The 19,255-nt window shown below is 35.3% G+C and overlaps 1 protein-coding gene across 1 annotated transcript in view; it reads right to left on the bottom strand.

Moving 5' to 3' along the window:
• Positions 1–19,255, bottom strand: part of EXOC6 (exocyst complex component 6) — a 95,640-nt gene that overhangs the window by 43,504 nt on the left and 32,881 nt on the right. The window contains exons 7-17 of the mRNA XM_009888686.1: positions 19,145–19,255; positions 18,093–18,161; positions 14,665–14,748; positions 14,525–14,571; positions 14,022–14,142; positions 11,978–12,049; positions 11,200–11,297; positions 9,953–10,058; positions 7,252–7,361; positions 6,094–6,205; positions 4,606–4,740 (exon numbers count right to left, since the gene is read on the bottom strand). The exon at positions 19,145–19,255 is cut by the window's right edge and continues 42 nt beyond it. Coding sequence (XP_009886988.1) covers positions 4,606–4,740; positions 6,094–6,205; positions 7,252–7,361; positions 9,953–10,058; positions 11,200–11,297; positions 11,978–12,049; positions 14,022–14,142; positions 14,525–14,571; positions 14,665–14,748; positions 18,093–18,161; positions 19,145–19,255 — 1,065 coding nt within the window. The remainder of the gene's footprint in view (positions 1–4,605; positions 4,741–6,093; positions 6,206–7,251; positions 7,362–9,952; positions 10,059–11,199; positions 11,298–11,977; positions 12,050–14,021; positions 14,143–14,524; positions 14,572–14,664; positions 14,749–18,092; positions 18,162–19,144) is intronic.

Genomic DNA, 19,255 nt, shown 5'->3' with positions numbered 1-19,255 from the left:
GCTTGATAAGGTGTATCTTGCTGGAAAGTCATGCTTTTGCTAGCCTGGGGTTTAAAGATACTCAGTAAATTCTATGTTCTAACTTGGGCCCAACACAAAACTTTCTTCACTGATCTTGAGAAATAATTCAAGTAAGACATTTGCTTTAAAGTTAACTGGTCAGTTGCTGAAGGTTTTTAGAGAGTAAAAATAGGATGGATATACTGGAGCAACATAAAAGTGGATGAAATTCCCACTGCTAGTTTCCTCTGGGAGAAAGCAGTCCAAAAACACGGCACTTCAGAAAGGTGTAATTAAGAAAGGCAAAAAGAAAAAAAAAATCAAAATGATCTGAGCTTAAAGGTGGCATCACATTGAGTGTGTCAAATTCAGCCTTCAGTCAGGCCCCAGGCTGTGAGGCACTTCAGGAGGAAGCAAGAAAGCACGTGGCCCTGCCGTGTACAAATATCAAAGTACAATTCCCTAAAATTCCCTATTTATGCTTAGTGCAACTGTTGATTTAAACAAAGGAAAGCAATGGTCATCCAAAAATGGAAAACATGGTTATAAATATTGAAAGCAACACAATTTTAAATCTGATAAAATGAAAAGTTTTGGCTGTTTGTTTTTTTTTTTTTTAATTTCCACCCATGTGAAACAATGCTTGGAGAGTTCGAAGCACATCTTAAAATGAGATCTTATACACAAAAATAAAATGAGAAAAACAGCCCTCTAAAATGGTAGCCATGAAATAGGTCTGAAGGCTTCTATTAAAAAATACATTGTAGACGTACTTCTAAGATCACCTCATGGAATGCAAATGTGGTCAATGCTGCTAATAAAAGGAGATTTTTGACCACTCAGAAAGAATGGAGGTGACATGATTTGCCACCAGGAGATGAATTTAATAACAGTAGAAAATACCAAACTTTGTGAGGGCCCATTTGGGAAACTGCAAGAAGTTTTCATTAAAACAGAGAGGAAAAAAAAGAGGGATTAGCAAGAAAAGAATTTTCTACTATAAGTGGAGAATGTTGTGCTAATGAGTTGAAAGAGACAGGACAGAAACCATAAAAAAATTCTTATGTGTTTGTCTGCATTCATTCTGTATTTTTCCAAAGTGCATAGTTACTAAGCTCACTAAACACCGATATAATATTCTGTGATTCCCTCCTATAGAACTTAGATCGTTTATAGGACAGTTAAACATTATTTACATCATAAGCAATCAGCACAAAATACAATGCAAACCTTCAACTGCATTTATTAAATTAAATTCAAGGATAAAGAACATCTTACCTCTTAATGAAATCAAAGACTATGACTGCATGAAGCATTTTGTTTGAATGTTAAAAAGATTATGGATTGACCTTACAGGAAAATATCTGTAGATATTCAAAGACACATGTGCACTATCGGTACAGAACAAGCAAACTAGGCAGCCTAGATCTTAAGGACAGGGCAAAATTGGTAAAACTACTGGTATGGCAATGGTAACCTAACTACATCGGCTAGGCCAGAACCTTTCTGTCTTGCCTTATTCATTAAATCCTTAGCAAAACAAATGACAGTTAATAGGAAAATTGTTGATAATCAACTGTAAGTATGAAGTGTCTTGCAATGATGATGTCTTATTGCACCTCACCCACCTTTTAACACCTATGCCAGAGGGGATAACATAATAGGATAGACTATGTATTGCATCAAGAGAAAAAATGTACAGAAAACAGAGCTCAATAGGATTAGTCCTCTTTATCCCATAAATACAAGAAATCACCCTCCTTTGTTTCAGTGTACGCTGAAAAAATCCCAAATACCTAAAGTTCAAGTTGTAGCTGCTTTGGAATCCCTGATGACTTCTTGTTTTGTTTTGTTTCTCTTTCAAAACTTTCTGTATAGAAACCCCAAGTGACTAAGGCGGCAATGCAATGGCTGAATTAACGGCATAAGGTAACCTATACAAGATTATTCTTCTGTGGGAGTGTTTTCTTCAGAAAGTGTATTGGGTTTGTGTGGCAAGGTTTTGGTAGTGGGGGGGCTACAAGGGTGGCTTCTGCGAGAGGCTGCTAGAAGCTTCCCCTATGTCTGATAGAGCCCATGCCCCCTGGCTCCAAGATGGACCCGCTGCTGGCCAAGGCCGAGCCCATCAGCAACAGTGGTAGCGCCCCTGGGATAACATATTTAAGAAGACGAAAAAAGCTGCTGCGCAACAGCAACTGCAGCTGGAGAGAACAGTGAGAATATGTGAGAGCAACAACTCTGCAGACACCAATGTCAGAGAAGGAGGAGGTGCTCCAGGTGCTGGAGCAGAGATTCCCCTGCAGCCCATGGTGAAGACCATGGTGAGGAAAGGCTGTTCCCCTACTGCCCATTGAGGTTAACGGTGGAGAAGATATCCGCTTGCAGCCCATGGAAGACCCCACGCTGGAGCAGGCGGATGCCCAAAGGAGGCTGTGACCCCACGGGAGGCCCACATCAGAGCAGGCTCCTGGCAGGACTTGTGGCCCTGTCGCTGGAGCAGGTTTGCTGGTTTGTGACCCTGTGAGGGACCCATGCTGGAGCAGTCTGTTCTTGAAGGACTGCACCCCGTGGAAAGGACCCACCCTGGAGCACTTGATGAAGAACTGCTGCCCATGGGAAGGACTCATGTTGGAGAAGTTTGTGGAGGACTGTCTCCCATGGGAAGGACCCCATGCTGGAGCAGGGGAAGAGTGTGAGGAGTCCTCCCCCTGAGGAGTAAGGAGTGGCAGAGACATGTGATGAACTGACTACAACCCCCTTTCCCCGTCCCCCTTTGCGGCTCGCGGGAAGGAGGTAGAGAAAACTGGGAGTGAAGTTGAGCCTGTAAAGAAGGGAGCGGTGGGGGGAAGGTGTTTTCAAAATCTGGTTTTATTTCTTATTACACTTCTCTGATTGATTTTCCCCAAATTGAGCCTGTTTCGCTCATGACAGTAATTGGTGAATGATCTCTCCCTGTCCTTATCTCGAACCACGACCCTTTCATTATATTTTCTCTCCTCTGTCCGGCTGAGGAAGGGAGTAACCGAGCAGCTTTGGTGGGTACCTGGCATCCAGCCAGGGTCAACCCATGACAGAAAGAAAACTCCCACTTCCCCCAAGCACACACATTTGCTTCTATTCTAAACCAAAAAAGCTACTGAGCCAGACTCAGTCAATGAAATAATTTTATATTTCGTTTTATATACATATTTTATGTATACGAATACAAAAATTTGGTTCTTCAATGTACACAACCATCTGGTGCTTGAAAGAAGTACCTGGCATTCAAACACCACCAGAGCACGAAGCATCACTACACCAGTGCCACAGCACAGGAGGGCTTCTGGTGTAGGGCCATTGAGTGACCTGAAACCAAACCATATTTGCACTCAGGATAGTCCAGCTGTTGGATTTTGTTTTAGAGCTTACCATTATGACATAAACTGCCTAAGCAAGGATCAGAATTTTGACTAATTTATTTTAGGGGTAAATCTCAGTGATCTCGAGTTACCTGACATTATGTGTGTAAGTTGTATTCAGCAGATTCATTTTTACATGCAGGTTTCTCATTAACACCACACGTGTCTGCCTTACAACTGAAAAAAGGCTAAGGCCTTTTGACTAATACTGTGGAGAGAGATTTCACAGATGAGGGTATGGTTTTTGCTCTGCCAAGGACACCAGATGTAACTATACAAGTCACTTGGTATTTTTGCTTTAGTTTCCTCTTTGCAAAATTCTTCAGTATTTTTGTATAGACAAATGCAATAACAAGTAGAAGAACTTCACCTACAAATGAGATTAGGAGCCATATATGGAAAGAAAACGACAACATTTTCTATTTTAGGATTATTTTATCCTAAATGGCTTACAAATGTTGCCACGCTAACTGTTGAAACTACAATTGTCTATGCTGGGTATGCATCATCTATGATTTACTTTAATTTTTTGAGATATAAACTTAAGTACTTCTGCCATTTCTGAAAAATGTCAGAGAAAATACAGCTTGTGGAGATAAGCAGTTGCCATACGTTAGAAACAGTCAAGCTTCCAGTGATCATTTTAACAAGTATTATTGTGTATGTAAAGGACATGTAAATAAAATATGAATTCTAAAAAGAGAATAGAATAATATATGCTTTGCAGCACGTTCATAATACTGCTTTTATATTAGTAAATTGCACAATTTGAAAATAAACTACAAAATATTTCTATTGTAGAATAAAAACAAATAAATAATACAAACACTTTAGATAAAACTAGCAGGTTTGCTCAATTTCATTCAAAAAGGGGAGATGTTACACAAACAGGAGTTTAATTTATTGAAAGCTTCCGGTGCAGTTAAGCTTAGCTTTGTCATTTCATAACAATAAAAGATGCATCTGAAAGACAGTATTGATGTTTCTCATGTACTGACATATTTCAGATCATACTGACAATATTAAAACCAGTGTTTATCTGCTCAGTGTTACAATTGAATTCTAACAGTTCAGAATTGGTTTACAGTCAAAAATGAGAAAGCGTGCAGCTTTGCCCTCACCCCCTTTTGTTTTAAAATGCTTCATTTATAGGGATTTTTAAGTAACTTTTCAGACATAGCCATATAATGGATGACATATACCATACCTTAAATGTAGAAAGTCCATAAAGTCTTGCAGTGTGAACAGTCACTTGTGAAATATTTGTAATGTTAGATATAAAATCCTCAAGGTATTTACAGGCTTGTTCCAGGTGTGTTGTGTTGATGATGATTTGAACAAGCTACAAGAGAAAACAAATTCTTGTAAAAATCCTTTTTGTATCACCCATTGTCACTTGATTTTGTAAATGGTTAGTTCATTCAGCAACAGTGCCACTAGCAACTACCGTATTTCAGGTTACTACCTATTACCAGTTAGTTTCCAAGTTTGACATCAAATACCACTAAGGAGTAATACTACAGTTTACATTTTAAAAATGAAGACTGCAGACACTGACTCAGTGAAATAAATACAGTTGATATTTTAGAATTTAAAAAGTCAAAATAAAGGAAAATACATTGCCAAAAGCAAATCACTAATTTGTACCATTAAAATATTTTTTAAAAATTACTGCTATAAAAAAAATAATTTCACAATATTGTGTGCAGAATAATGCATTCTGAGCTTGTGGAATTTCAAAAATAAAGGTTGTCAACTTTTCCCTCCCCCAACAATGGTAACAATCTGCTTGTACGTGACACAAATGTTTTTATAAGCAGGACCTGCATTCGCATTCAGTTCACAAATTGGAAAATGTATATAATGCAGAGTAACTGAAATATCAGTATATTATATCTTCATTCTCACTGGATATTGTCTGTTTCAGTGAACATTAATGTAATGCTTGGTAAAATAAGTTACTTTTAACATTTTCTCATAAAACATAATGACTTGATAATAAAACACCTCAAAAAATACTAGTGAATTTATTTTCATATCCTTGAAAATATTCCTGTAGCAATCTCAAGAACATAGAAAACTACATTCTCAGAAAAATTGTATGGCTTGTCTTAGTAACATGGCAATATATGATTTATAGAGCTCCCTCGTCCTCCTCTTCTTCGTTTCATCCATACAAGAGGTTCTTGCAGTTTAAAAACAACATTCAATATGACATAACACTACTCTAGCAGGAACAGTCTAAGTCCTTCTCAGCATGCTTCAGTAGGTACCTGCCGTCTCCTGACATCGCACGTACCTGCGGTGAATGTTCAGAGTTATTCACTGTCCCACCCTGTCCTATTCTGTTCCATAAACAAATTAAACCAAGAGTTCTGATGAAGAAACAACATGCACAAACCTACTAAAATATTTTAATTGCAACTCCTATAGAAAAAGTTTCATGTGTTAGAGTGAACTTGAGATTTTAGATTTCTTGATCTGGTAGGCTTACTCTGAAACTTTACACAGTTCATGTGAGGGAGATTTTCTTCCCCCTACCCCCCCTGTTTTTTTTTTTTATAGGAAGAAAAAAAACACGACTTGTTTTTCTTACACAAATCTTAATACCATGGTATATCTACATCGACAAAACTAGTTTTAGCACTAATTGTTATTAAAAAACACAGTTTTGAGTATGTGTTTTAAAACTTACCTCAGTTAAACCTATATGAGGTTTCTTAATTAGGTTCTGTAAACAACTACTTAGAGTTCTTGTAAGCAGCAAATTTGTAGATTTTCTGAGCATATCATCTATTTCTGTTGAGCTGAAAAAAAAATGTTTATAACTATGCTGTACATGACAATAACCGTAAAACTTGCTATTTTTATTTTTTCCCTGCAAAGAAACTTTTCATGTTAAGAATTCCCCATGTGCATTTAATTTCTGGTTGCTCCAAGTCTTCTGTGCTCTAACACACAGAACATCTCTTTCACTTACCAAATTATCCATCAACTGAATTTCAACACTGAAGCAAACCCTTTTCATATATCTATATATAGATATATTTTGGACTTGTTTATTGACACAGCAGTTGGGAAACACTGATTTGTGGGTTTTAATGAGTTACTGAGGAGGTCAACATGTGCTCATTAGTACGTGTAAATTATAAACAGTATCAATTAAGAATGTGTGAAAGCGAGTTATTTACATCTTTAACAGTGCAGAAGTGGGTGATCAGCCACGAATACCTTCCAGACTTCAGATCTATCAATCTTATTTTTTGTAATTAAAACTAAGCTTTTGAAGACCACAAGAGGAAAGCAAATAGGAGAATTGTGATGTTTTCCATCAGAAAAAGGTGGGAGGGAAGAGGGAACGAGTATGCAGACAGCACGTTTTGTTGCTGGAGAAATCATTGCTAAGGAAACCCAAAGCACTGAGAAGCAAAGACCGCTCAAACTAATCAGGTATGCTGCACAATTATTTCCGAAATGGTCAGTACCGACATATATTTTTCAAATCTTACATGCTTTGTTAAATAAATAAAATCTCTGGATTATTCAAACCAGTCAATACTGTTTAAAAAACCCCAGCAGGGTTTTAGACTGCTTACCATACCAAGCTACCTTCACCCATACAGACATACACATATTGTATACAATAGATATACACGCATATGAAATACATGCTATAGCATTGGGAATCATAGATTAAATATAAAGAATTGTGTACGTAAATTATAGATAAATTACAAAACAAGCACAGCTAGCAAGTACACAAGAAAATATATTTTCAATTTAATATATATTTTTAGGTCAACTGGAAGTTACAGGTTACCTTATAGTCCCATTCCTGATACTTTAAGCTTACCTGCGGTGAAGTGACTCTGAAAACTTAAGGCTTGCATAAATAAATTCCTTAACCTGAATATAAATCTGAGGCACTGACTGAGACATTGGAAGCTTCTTTGGAAAGGATTGCTGTGAAAATAAAACATAATACTATCATACACTTGAAACTGATTCTAAGGAAAGTTTGGTATTAAATGCAACAATTAGAAAGCCACTTAACACTATCAATATTTTAACCTATCTTAAACTTCTCTGTTTTGCATCAAATACAAACAGTGGTATGTGTTGGACTGACTTCTACATCTGTTTAAATAGCTTATAAGCAAACAGAACTTTATCAATTATTTAAATTACAATAAAGTTGGGAGACTTTATGTAATTTAAGATCCCTATGTAGAAAGCAATTTCCAAACACACATTAAAAAACAGGTCTCAAACCACTTCAAATGTGAATGAACAAGATAGATGTAAGTGAGATGAGAGGTTCAAAAATGCAAACTTTTTTTTGCCAAAGAAAGCAGTGGGAAAAAAAAAAGTTTGAGATGTTCAATACATCTGGGATTTTCAAAGCATCTTGAGTATGTTTAGGTATGTATATGTACTATCACATATTTATTTTCCCCCGATGGCTCACAAAACCAAAACAGTTTAAATTAATTTCAACAATTTGGATTAACATGTGGGAAATACTAGTAGTCTGTAAGAATAAAATCATGCTTTTTACTTTAATTTAAAAGCTGATATTGCATTTGGGAGGACAAAAAGAAACACATTCAATTAAATCTACACATATCAGATAGATATTTCTGCATTGAATACATAATTTTTGAAACCTGCAATTAATTTTCTGTTTAGTCTAATGCATGAGAAAAGTAATTAACAACTGGTATCATCCCTGAAGAACTATAGCTCTTAAAAAAAAAAAAAAAAGCATTAATCAACAGCAGCTCAACATCTGTGTATCAAAAAAACAAGACAAAACAGATTACCTTGACATTCACCTAATCATACCTCTTTATTTAAGATCTTATGGTGTGACAATTATGTGGTGTAAGTGCCAGGCTTTCACGTCATTCAACAGCAACAGCAAACGTTTTTTTAACAGTGAAATTTACTTCAAATATGTGTTCATCTGATTTAAGCAACTAATTTTTACACACACACCAAGTGCTATTCATAGAACTATTTCAGATCATTACAATACTCTGTCAGCAGGGTTTGAGTCTCAACCCGCATACATTGAACAAAGAGAAGCAATTCTTTATCCTCTGCTGTGTCTGGCCAATATAGGAGGACACAAAACTTTCTGTCTGCTTATTAGAATAGGCAGGAAGAAAAAAAAAACAACAGATACAAGCCAATTGTTTCACTTCTGAAATAGAAAGGGAGTAAAATTAGTTTGCCACATCAAATCTAAACAGCAGAGTGCAGACAAGACTGTTTTGTCCAGTCATTTGCTATGTTAAATTTCTAGTAGGTGCTGGTCATAAGTCTGCCTAATGTGCAAACAACTCCTATGATAAACTTACCTGTAAAATGTGAGGGTGATGCATCCTAACCTACAGTTAAAAATGAGACACTCACTCACGTTTGTCTCTTTTTATACCAAATGGAGAGAAAGAGACATTTTCAAAGGTGAAATTCCCCTTAATCTGTAAAAGGCACCAGAGATCCATCAAATGAAATTAGCCCTCTGAGGTATCTATTACTTTCTACCAACTACACAGGCTCCTTCAGCGACTAGTCTGAAATTACACATCTATTTTTTAATTTTTTTTTAAACATCAAAATGTAGATGAAATTAAGCTGCCCAATAGGACCTCCCAGTGCTTTATAGCCTGAGGCAACAACAGAGTGGTGAAGTGAATGAGATCATAAACAGCAACATATAGAAGTGATGTTGGAGCATTTATAAAATTTCCCCTCTACAATGTTTCCCTGCTATCTATTAACATATTAACATACAAGGTAACACTGCAGTCTTTCTTTCAGCAAGGATACTTAATGATTCTTTCTCCTCTATCCCACTGCCCAGTTGACAAAATTCTGTGAACTCAATCATCTTTGAAACTTCTGCCCCCTTGCTACATTTGGTTGAAGTCAACTAAACTAAGCATCAGTGAGATTCTGCCCATAAAATATCTACAAAAAGTGCCGCTCACTATGAAATAGAAATCCCTTTCTGTGTCATAAACCAAAATTAAAATTGTTGGGTACAGAGAATACATTTCCCTTCTAGTGAAGTAAGAGCCAAAGCTTTGCATTGATCGTACATATATGTAACCACACATGCCTATACAAGTAACGTCCACACATGCATGCTGAGATATCAGAGAGAGAGAGGCTAGCAGATATTTTTGCAATACTGCAGCATATACTATACTATGAGTTACTAAACCCAATGAGTTGCAACAAAATTTAACTAATTAAAGACAGAATGTATTATAATTACATAAAGACTGTATCAATTAAAGTGTATTATTAATTTATTTACAAAACAACGGGTTTCATTATTCACGCAAACATCAGAGCAAATGACTGAAGCTTTAATTTTCATATTTACTTATGACTAGATAATTACATACAAAGAAGGTGATTTAGCCTCTTAATCTACCTAGCTTTTCAAATTTTAATTGCTTTTTAATTATAAAAATCATTAGTGTCCCAAGTGTCCTTAATTGGATTTTGACAAACTTTAATAACATAAAACTTTTCCTTACCTTGTCAAGTTCTGGATCTTGAAAAGGAAATTTGCTTATAACTATTTTGTATTCCTCTTCATTTGCTACAGGAATAGGGCTGTAGTTGTCTGCTTCAAAAATATCCCTGGTGAATTAGTAAAGTGAAAAAAAATTTAGGACATGTAACTTACTTACGGTGTTCTGCAGTGTTAAAACATGTAAATGAACGCAAATTTTACTACCGCACTTATATGCACAGCTTCAAAAAGTTATAAGCTGTAATCATCATAATTTCAGACATCCAAACTATTTTTAGATCAATGTGAAAGTACCTTGCATATGCTAACTCTTTATACTGTGTCTAATCTCAGAGGAAAAAAATAGCTGAAAATGTTTTAGTATGTATGACTCAAAGCATAATACAGCAAAGGAACTTTAGATTAACTAGTCTACTCCAGGGTAAACCATAATGAGATACTTATTAATTACCGTAGCCTACACTATGTCTACAGTATAGCAGATATTCAGAGTGTCTCACTTAACATACCACAGCTACATATAGTTAACAGAGGTGACTCAGAAAACTTCAACTAGGCACATGGCCCCAGCGTTAAGTGCCCTCTGGACTTTTCTACTTGTTAAATGACCATACTAGGAGCCTACAGAGCTTGAGAACCTTAAGTGGTCAATTTCGTTTTAAGGTTTTCTGCAATATGATGTAACATATTTTATGGTAAACAATTTCTGCACGTCTAGACATCACACCCGATCTGACAACAGGCTTTGGAGTACAGTCCCAGGTTGCTGTGTTCCTGGGTTTACAATTTGCTCAATCAAATGATTCCAAAGAATAGGTGGAAACCAATCTGCATTAAAAAAAATTGAAGACATACTGGCAATGTCAGTAGTCTGTCAGGGAGATATGCATATCAGCCAACTGTAAACATTCAGACAACCTAAATTAGGAATCTAATGACCTATTGCAATAGCCTAGAGTTGTTAGGTTCCTAATGAAGAAAAACAGATGTCTCTCCCCTGCACGTTTCTCCAATAGTGTCCCATTAGAAACCTTCCTTCTCTCCATTAGCTACAGAAGCAGTACTCGATGGCTCTTCTCCTAAATATTAGTTACATGTGATGAATATATTAGTCCTATCCAACCCGAAATTCATACACAATACTGAGTTAATAAATTCTTCCAGAATTACAACTCTGTCAAAAACCCCTGAAGTTAGACGAAAACAATAGATGCAATACAAAAGGCACAATTATTTTGAAATACTAACCTGAACAGTCCAGACCACTTTTTAAGAAGTGTTTCATTGTACTGGTCTCTTATCTCAAATAAAAGATCAAATAGTCGGTTCACAGGAAAACCGTAGCCCTAAGGTGTAAAAATGAAATGGGTGGATAATTCAAGAACTAATACACTCAATTCGTATCACATCACTTCAGGACTCTGACATGAGACATTATTCAATCTTGCCACTTGTATAAAACAAATTATAGTACTTTAAACACCACTACAATTAGAAGATTATATATTAAGCTCTTACCAAATAATTTATCCTATGCTTTTGGGACACATTTCTGCTTGAAACCCATTTCTCTATATCATTTTAACTTGCTATTTATGCATATAACTAATCTTTTTTATCACTCTGTTAAATATTGCAAGAATACTTACCAATGATGTTCATTTGGTCTTTCAGCTAGAGAGTTAATCATAACTGGAATGCTATTCTTGCTAAAGTAAGTACTTGCTAAAGTAAGTAAGACACTTATAAAAGACAAAAATGTACACAAATTACAAAGCTAACATTAATTTTGCAGATTTACAAATAACTGGATGTTAGCTGGATAGCTCAGAATGCATACGTTAAATTGATAATACTGAAAAGGAGGAACCAAGGCAAGAATTACATATATTTTAAAAATATTACTGTGTAATTTTGTTCTTGATTCGTATACATAATTCGGGAAAATCCAAGCTATTGCACTTACTCACCTAAAGCAAAAATTTAACTCTAGGAATTTCAGTTAAATTACTAACATAATATGTACCTGCAAGGTATCAGCAAATACTACAATGAGGTTCTTCAGTTCCAGAACAAGGTCGGGATCACTGCAATATGACTGAAAGTGAGAAAATCTGGTTTTGTTAAAAGGATTTAAAATATGGGACCTAAGTTTTCAAAGAGTATAAGCACAGAAGGTTAAACTCTCCAGCCTTATCCCTTTACCTGACTGCTTGCCTTAGTAAAAAACAACTTAGACTCACTTGTCTTTACTTAGTCCAACTACATAAAAGTATTTGTTAAATTTTTATATGAACTGTCAGTAGTATAAAAGCTCAGAAAAAATAATCTAAGATATGAGATTCAATAAATATCAGTATGTTGTACTGAGATTCCAAATCAGAAAATTACATTTATTTTAGTGGAACATAAGCACACATCAAAATGCTTTGCTAAATCAACATCAGAGAAGTTTCCACAGGACGTTCTTTCAAACACTACACCTGGGTCTAACTAGTGCTGTGTATGGGGAAAACACTACAAAATGCTTTCTAAATAAATTAAAATTACAAATTTCATGGTAAAAAGTCAAGACATTAGTTTATTTACTCTACTAAATAACTGAAATATGATTTTCAGAGGTGTGCAGTCATACAACTAAGGCTTTCACCTCAGCTTCACTATTTGCAATACTGGATAAAGTAAAAATATATTTATATTAAAATAATTTAAAGCAGCATGAGAATATAGTATTGGTTAGAGACTACATACACCTATTTCATGTTTCTTTAATTTTTACTCTTAGAAAAAACCCTTCATAAAGTATGGCTTTGGTTTAATATACCTCATAAGACAACATACACTAAACATTAGTCTCTACTATGATAATGTTAGAAAGAGATTGTGATAGAATTGGTTTTGATGAGAGTTATGCATTTTGAGAAGAAACAGTGATCAACTACATGACAAGACATTGCAGAGTTCTTGAGAAATTACATTACTTTTACTCCTTAAATTACCATACTCTTACATAGGTGTATAAATCTACATGCAGCCAATTAACTTGCAAAGTATTTAGCTTAAAATTACTGAATATATCTTAATTTACCCCAATCCTCTAAAAATGAATTAAAAAGTATGAGAACATATCACATACCACTGATCAGTAAAGGGCCTACGATAAAACTATAGTTGCAATCTGAACATTTTCCCCATTTTTCCTCAGTATATATGAAATGTAAAATATTCCTTGAATTAAAGATCAATTGTAATAAAAATAAAAATCACATTGCATTAAGGAATTGCTTCTAACAAACATTAAAAAGGGAAGAATAAAACGCTTCTATTTTTTTTTCAATAGTAGGAGTTGTACCAATAGTAAACTCTGAAGCAATTTACTATCAGTCAGTCTGAGTGAACAATTGTACTCCGTTAGTTTTCACAGAGAAATAAGAAATAGCATGCACCTATTCAGCATCGTTGGAGCTCAGGTAGAAATGTAACTTTAGGAGACACACTTTGAATATACTGAAATACTCAGTTGATACAGAATTACATTCTAATGTCTGTGAAGATTTTTTCTAATACCTTTACCTCAATATAAACATATTACTACTATAGCATTGAAGAGATAGCTCCAAGGGTTTTGCTGGTGGAGTTTATTTTGGAAACACAGCATTTGGAATGATAATTAGGAACTATTTCCTGGTGGTGCTTTCAGTGCTGAACTATTCAATCTGATCTAATGAAGAGGTCAGTTGAGACTAATGAGGAAGGATTGCAATAATAACAGCAGATTAACTCTGCATATTCTAAACTGCTGGACTAAGAGAAGGTTTGGAAGACCCAGTGAGTTGTAAATCAGTGGAGGATTATGCAAATAGCCCATGGCTGCGGATCACAGCCTGATACTGTCGGGAAAAACAAAAGCTTGGCAGGCTCCCTCCCAAATCTGAGCAATTTTTAATCACAAGGAAAAGAAAACATGAGAGAGGTGTAATTTTTCACTTCGTTACTACCCCAACTTCAAATATACAGAACTCTGAAGTAAGAGGATTTAAACTGCAATACTGACAAGACTTCTCACTTACTGAATGTGTTCTAAGAACAGCAATGATCTTGGAAAGGGCCATGTTCCAGAGTTCATCGGTATATGTTCTAGTAACCAGTCCTTGGGTTACGTGTAAAATGTGGTCTTCTACTACAAAGAAACTAAAACAAAATAATGCTTGAATTATTGTTTTCTAATATTAGAGCAAGTTCTACTCTTTCACACACAAGCATAGTCAAACCCTTCCCCACTTGAGCAGTGACACTTTGGTAGGTTTGGTGTTCTGCTTTGCCCAGCATGAAGTCAAAATCTGAAAAGTTTGTTTCACGCCAGCTGGATCCTAGGCTGCTGGAGGGTCATTGTGGGGCACTGTACTGGTAGGATCTGGATGCTCTTCTCCACTTAGATCCACCAACAACCACCCGCATGATTTGTGCAGAAACTGAATCTTGCAGAAGAAAATTTTTGGACAATCAGAGAACAGAAGGTGAATTAAGAATCAATATAGTAAAACTGAAATAAATCTCCAGTTAGAAAACTTACCCTACAATTTGACTGAAGTATCTTCTATAGCCTTCTACTGTTTCATGCTTTCAGGGAAAAAGAAAACAAGTTTAGGAATAAAAATACCACTAAGTATTAGGTAGAACCCAAGTCAGTGCAAAAACAAATGTATTGGTTACCATGCTTGACTGCGGCTGCAGAACTAATCTTGCTTGTTTCCTTCTTTGTTTTCTGTAGTAATTTTCAAATACTTCTCCATCACCCTAAAACAAGACAAAAGTAGCTAAAATAAGAACATTGTCTCAGTATAAAAAGACACTTCTTTAAATTTAGGATAGATTTCTTTTAAACGAAGCTACGTATTTTTCATTTTTTCCACATGTAGACCTCCAGCTGACACCAGCAGTTTTGCATGCATGAAAAATGCAGAAATTATCTTTTTTTTTCCTAAAGTAGCCTACAGAATGTAATGTAAATAAAAACATTGCTCATGTGCCTACATTTTGTCAAATAATATTACACATTTTAAGCAACATTTATGTCTTTAAACTACAGCTTTCAAAGTATATTAATATTTATAGACAAGGCATATTACCTAAGACTCTATAACGGAAACTCATTGTCTCCTAAAATGCTTCTCTAGGTTATTCAAGAAACTAAGTGCACTGTAAAGTTAAGTTACAAAAATGTTTCCGAATATATGATACATCTGAACACTGCCTGCATTAGCTTTGCCTGAGAAAAAAAACACATGAGATTTATTTAAAGACTTATTCTCTTTGGAACTGGTAAATATAATGCCTGTGGATTTGGATTTTTCTCCTATCACAGTTCTCGAAGATACAATACCCTCTGTGCCTAATGATTATATTGTGAGGAATTCAAGTGACATCTTACCCATCTCATTAAGATGACCATTCAGTAGAAACCATCTGCCCATTTGAAATGAGTGCTACATTGACTCATCTACCTACTGAACGCAATGTAATTTATATGCGAGCAGAATAAAGCAGCTTAGCATTTTCAGGGTTTGTCTTTACCTCATGAGCCTATTATTAGGCCAGGGCTATTTAGAATTCCATTACTTGGACTTCCAAAAGTCTTGAAATCAAATTATTACAGAGATTCTATATTACGAAGTCAGCATTGCTTACCTAACTCCTTTATAAGATATAACAAAGAAGGTTTAAATGTGGTATTTTAAGTTCATCATGAATATCTCATCATACTTAGAAATACTGATAACCTAACAAAATCTAAAAGTAAAAAAAAAGAGACGTGGCTTAAAAACAAAAACCCACTTGAAACTGAGATGTAAATTTATCAGAACACTTTCTGTTCCAGCAGAACTTTACAGTGTGCTGTAATTTGTACTAAGACATCCTGATTAGGCATACTAACCATTCACCTCCAGCCCAAATATTCAATGCAGTTTTCAGATGCACAAAGCCATTACCGAATTCTACTTCCAATGCCAAATCTCTACTCAGTCCTGACACAAGCTTCTCAAGTGAAAAAGAGTAGCTGCTGTTCTCAAATCCACACCAAAAATTGAGATGTTAAATATCTCATGATTATTTATAGACCACGCTAACCTATGCAATCAAGATCAGCGATTCAGGCATAACAACTATTTTATACTGCTATATAGCATTTAGTTAAAACGTAACATTACATGCCAAAGGGATCAAGCATGTTTTCAGCAGAATTTAAGTAACAGAATCATAGAATGGTTTCAGTCAGAAGGGACCTTAAAAATCATCTAGTCCCAACGCCACTGCCCCGGGCAGGGACACCTTCCACTACACCAGGTTGCTCAAAGCCGCATCCAAATATACAGCATCTCACATAATATATAGACTAAAAAAAAGCTCTTTATATATATTGTCCAGAAGTTTCTAGTCTAAAGAAAGGGTTTTTGCCAATAAATACAGTCTATGTTTGGTGTGTATGTATCTTGCAATCACCAGGTTGCAATCACAAGCTATGTAGTATTCTGAGGTATAAAAAATACTGCTTTCTTCTTAAATACGAAGGAGGAGAGTAGAAAGCACTTGTCCTGCATAAAATCAGAATATTTTCTACAGCTTTGTAGCAGAGAGAGGATTCACTAAGAAAGTGACATTTGCTGTGAGATAAGTCCTTGATATAGAAATGCAAGACAGACACCTGGTATCAACTCCCCTCTTTTGCCATCATTATGAAGTTACCTAAACTCCAAAAGTCATGATTTACAACAGGAGGTAAACAAGAAGGTCTCCAAGAAGTGGTTAATGCACAACTCTTGATAATACTACCATGGCTTATTAATTAGATGATGTTGGTAGGAAAAACAGAAGCCCTATTCTGAAGACACCAACAACCCTTTTTCTAAGAGGCTAAGGGCCTTTGATATCAGAGAGTGTTCCAAGTTGTTTTCTGTCTCCAGTAAATCTGGAAGCTGGAAAACTTTCTGTGCAAACCCAAAGCGCGTATCCTTGGGTCAACGATCCAACATCAGGATCCTTGTCAAAATGAAGAACATAATGACATATTACTTTTAAATGTCATCTATAAATTTTACTTCCTGTTCTTTTATTATGCTAAAGAAAGAATAAGATGATGATGTCCACCGGTGCATTTAAATTTACACGTTCTTTTTTATGTTATTTCACACTTATTTCCTCTGTAAAAAGAAATGGTCCACTCTTTTTTAATAGTTCTGGCAGCCTGTCTTTCTGTCCTTCCTGTTCTTTTCATTGAGATGAATAATTACTGACATAATTACTGATGCTTTTGTTTGGATTCCTTTCTTTTTTTTTAAAAAAAAAACACAACCCAGTGAAATAACATTTTAAACATTACTTCAAGACATAAAGTTTCATGTTACACAGATGCAAGGATTCCATAGAAAGAAGACAACCCAGCCTGAATGCTTGAAGCCAGGTCCAGTTGAGATTGTAGGATTAGCAATACTTAAAGTACTTCATCTATATGCCCTCGATACATATTCTATAAGTGATCTGACTTCAAAAGTAACTGAGACATAGGAAAGGTGAGAAAATAATAAATAATTTGTTACCAAGTTTCCCCAAAAAAGTTCTCGTTCTTGTTAGCTTGTGCATTGCATTTCTTTTACAGCAGCTAAAACGTGCTATTATGTCTCTGCCACTGAATCTAATCTAATCTGCCTGACCACAGTCTGTCACAATCTCCAGTTTTTGCTTGTTATTTTGCTCTACTATTCTGATTTCCACAAGATTTAGACTGAATATGCCTATGTTTTTTAAAATTGATCATATCCCCCCAAACATTTGGGTCACATGGAACAGTTAGGGGAACTGCAAAAGTGCTGATACCACTATTGAGGCAGACATGCACATTTTACATATATTAAGAACACTTAGGTAATTAATGTCTTGCTGTCTGTCCTTTATTATGCATACAAAATAAAACATGCAATTATGCCCTGAGTATCCATACTCTACCCATCTCAGCTGGTTCATTGAGAACTTCTACTACCAGAACCAGTATGTTTGCTTGGGAACTATTAGCATACAAAAAATAAGAAAATGAACATTCAACTTCAAAAAGTAAAACATCTTTTTGAAGTCACCTTAATACATACCAAAACTGAGTAGATGTGCAAACATCTATAGACTGGAGAAAAGTCTACAAGATCTTGAGCAGTTAAAACCTGAAGAAGGAAAGGGAAAAAAACTTATAAAGCATAAAAATCATATAACCTGCAAAATGTGATACATTACCAGCAGAACTTGTCCACTTAATAAATACTTCTTTTTAAATCCTGTTTTAGTCCCATTATCCCTTCTTTTTAAATCCTGTTTTAGTCCTTTAATTTTACAGCTGCTCAACTTGGTTCCTTAAAAGCTTGGAGATATAGGGGAGAATTAGTAGTTCAGCAGAGTGTGAAGTTAGCAGACTGATGAATCTAAAATTCAGATGAATATGGAAATACATTGGGGTTGAATACAGAAGCATGACCAAATCAGGACCAGCAAAAGCCAACCGTGTTTTATGGCTACTAAAACTACTGTTTTAATAGAAAATGGTAGATGGAGTTTGCTAATGAATTGAAAAGTAACTGCATTAGTCTTTTTGCCAGTTATTTCAGGACCCAAAAATGGATGGGTTCTATCACAAAAGAGTAAATTAATTGCTCGACTCTCCCCTCCCTCTGTATTACAGTACTAGATTTTATCTGTGCTACAGGACCAGACTCCTTTCACTGTGTTTTCAGAGCACCAGATTTAAAGGTCTAAATATTTGCTGGTTTATGCAATTTATGAGTACTAAGCATTTGACAGCTGAAAGAGTTCTAGCATAAGCTGAAGTCTTCAACACAGAAATGCTGGCTTTAGCAATAGCAGAATATTCCAGTGGGTCACATATCATTTACAGTGGGCAGGTATTGTATAATGTAAATTGCAACTGAATTCCACAATAATTACAAGTTTGAACATCCCCAAACATGATACTAAAGCTAGCATTAATACAACTAATATTTTGGCACTATTTTCTCCCCTTAAAACACTGATCTGCAGTTCTCTGGTCCTTCCTAACTAACTTTGACCACCTACAGACAGCATACTCCAAGTTTTATTCAATAAAGCTACAAAAATAACTTTAAATAAGACATACTGATTAGTGTAAAGTTACCTCTTCTTCATGTTCATCATCTTCTTCAAGCGTTCGCTTCAATGTAATTTCATTCTTGGATTCCAAAATTCTGCTTCTAACTAAATGCATATTCCGACCATAGTTTACATT

Source organism: Charadrius vociferus, unplaced genomic scaffold (genome assembly GCF_000708025.1).
Source record: "Charadrius vociferus isolate BGI_N301 unplaced genomic scaffold, ASM70802v2 scaffold436, whole genome shotgun sequence".
In the NCBI taxonomy this organism is placed as follows: Eukaryota; Metazoa; Chordata; class Aves; order Charadriiformes; family Charadriidae; genus Charadrius; species Charadrius vociferus.
The sequence above is the reverse complement of the archived record's forward strand: the minus strand, read 5'-3'. Positions and strand labels throughout refer to the sequence as shown.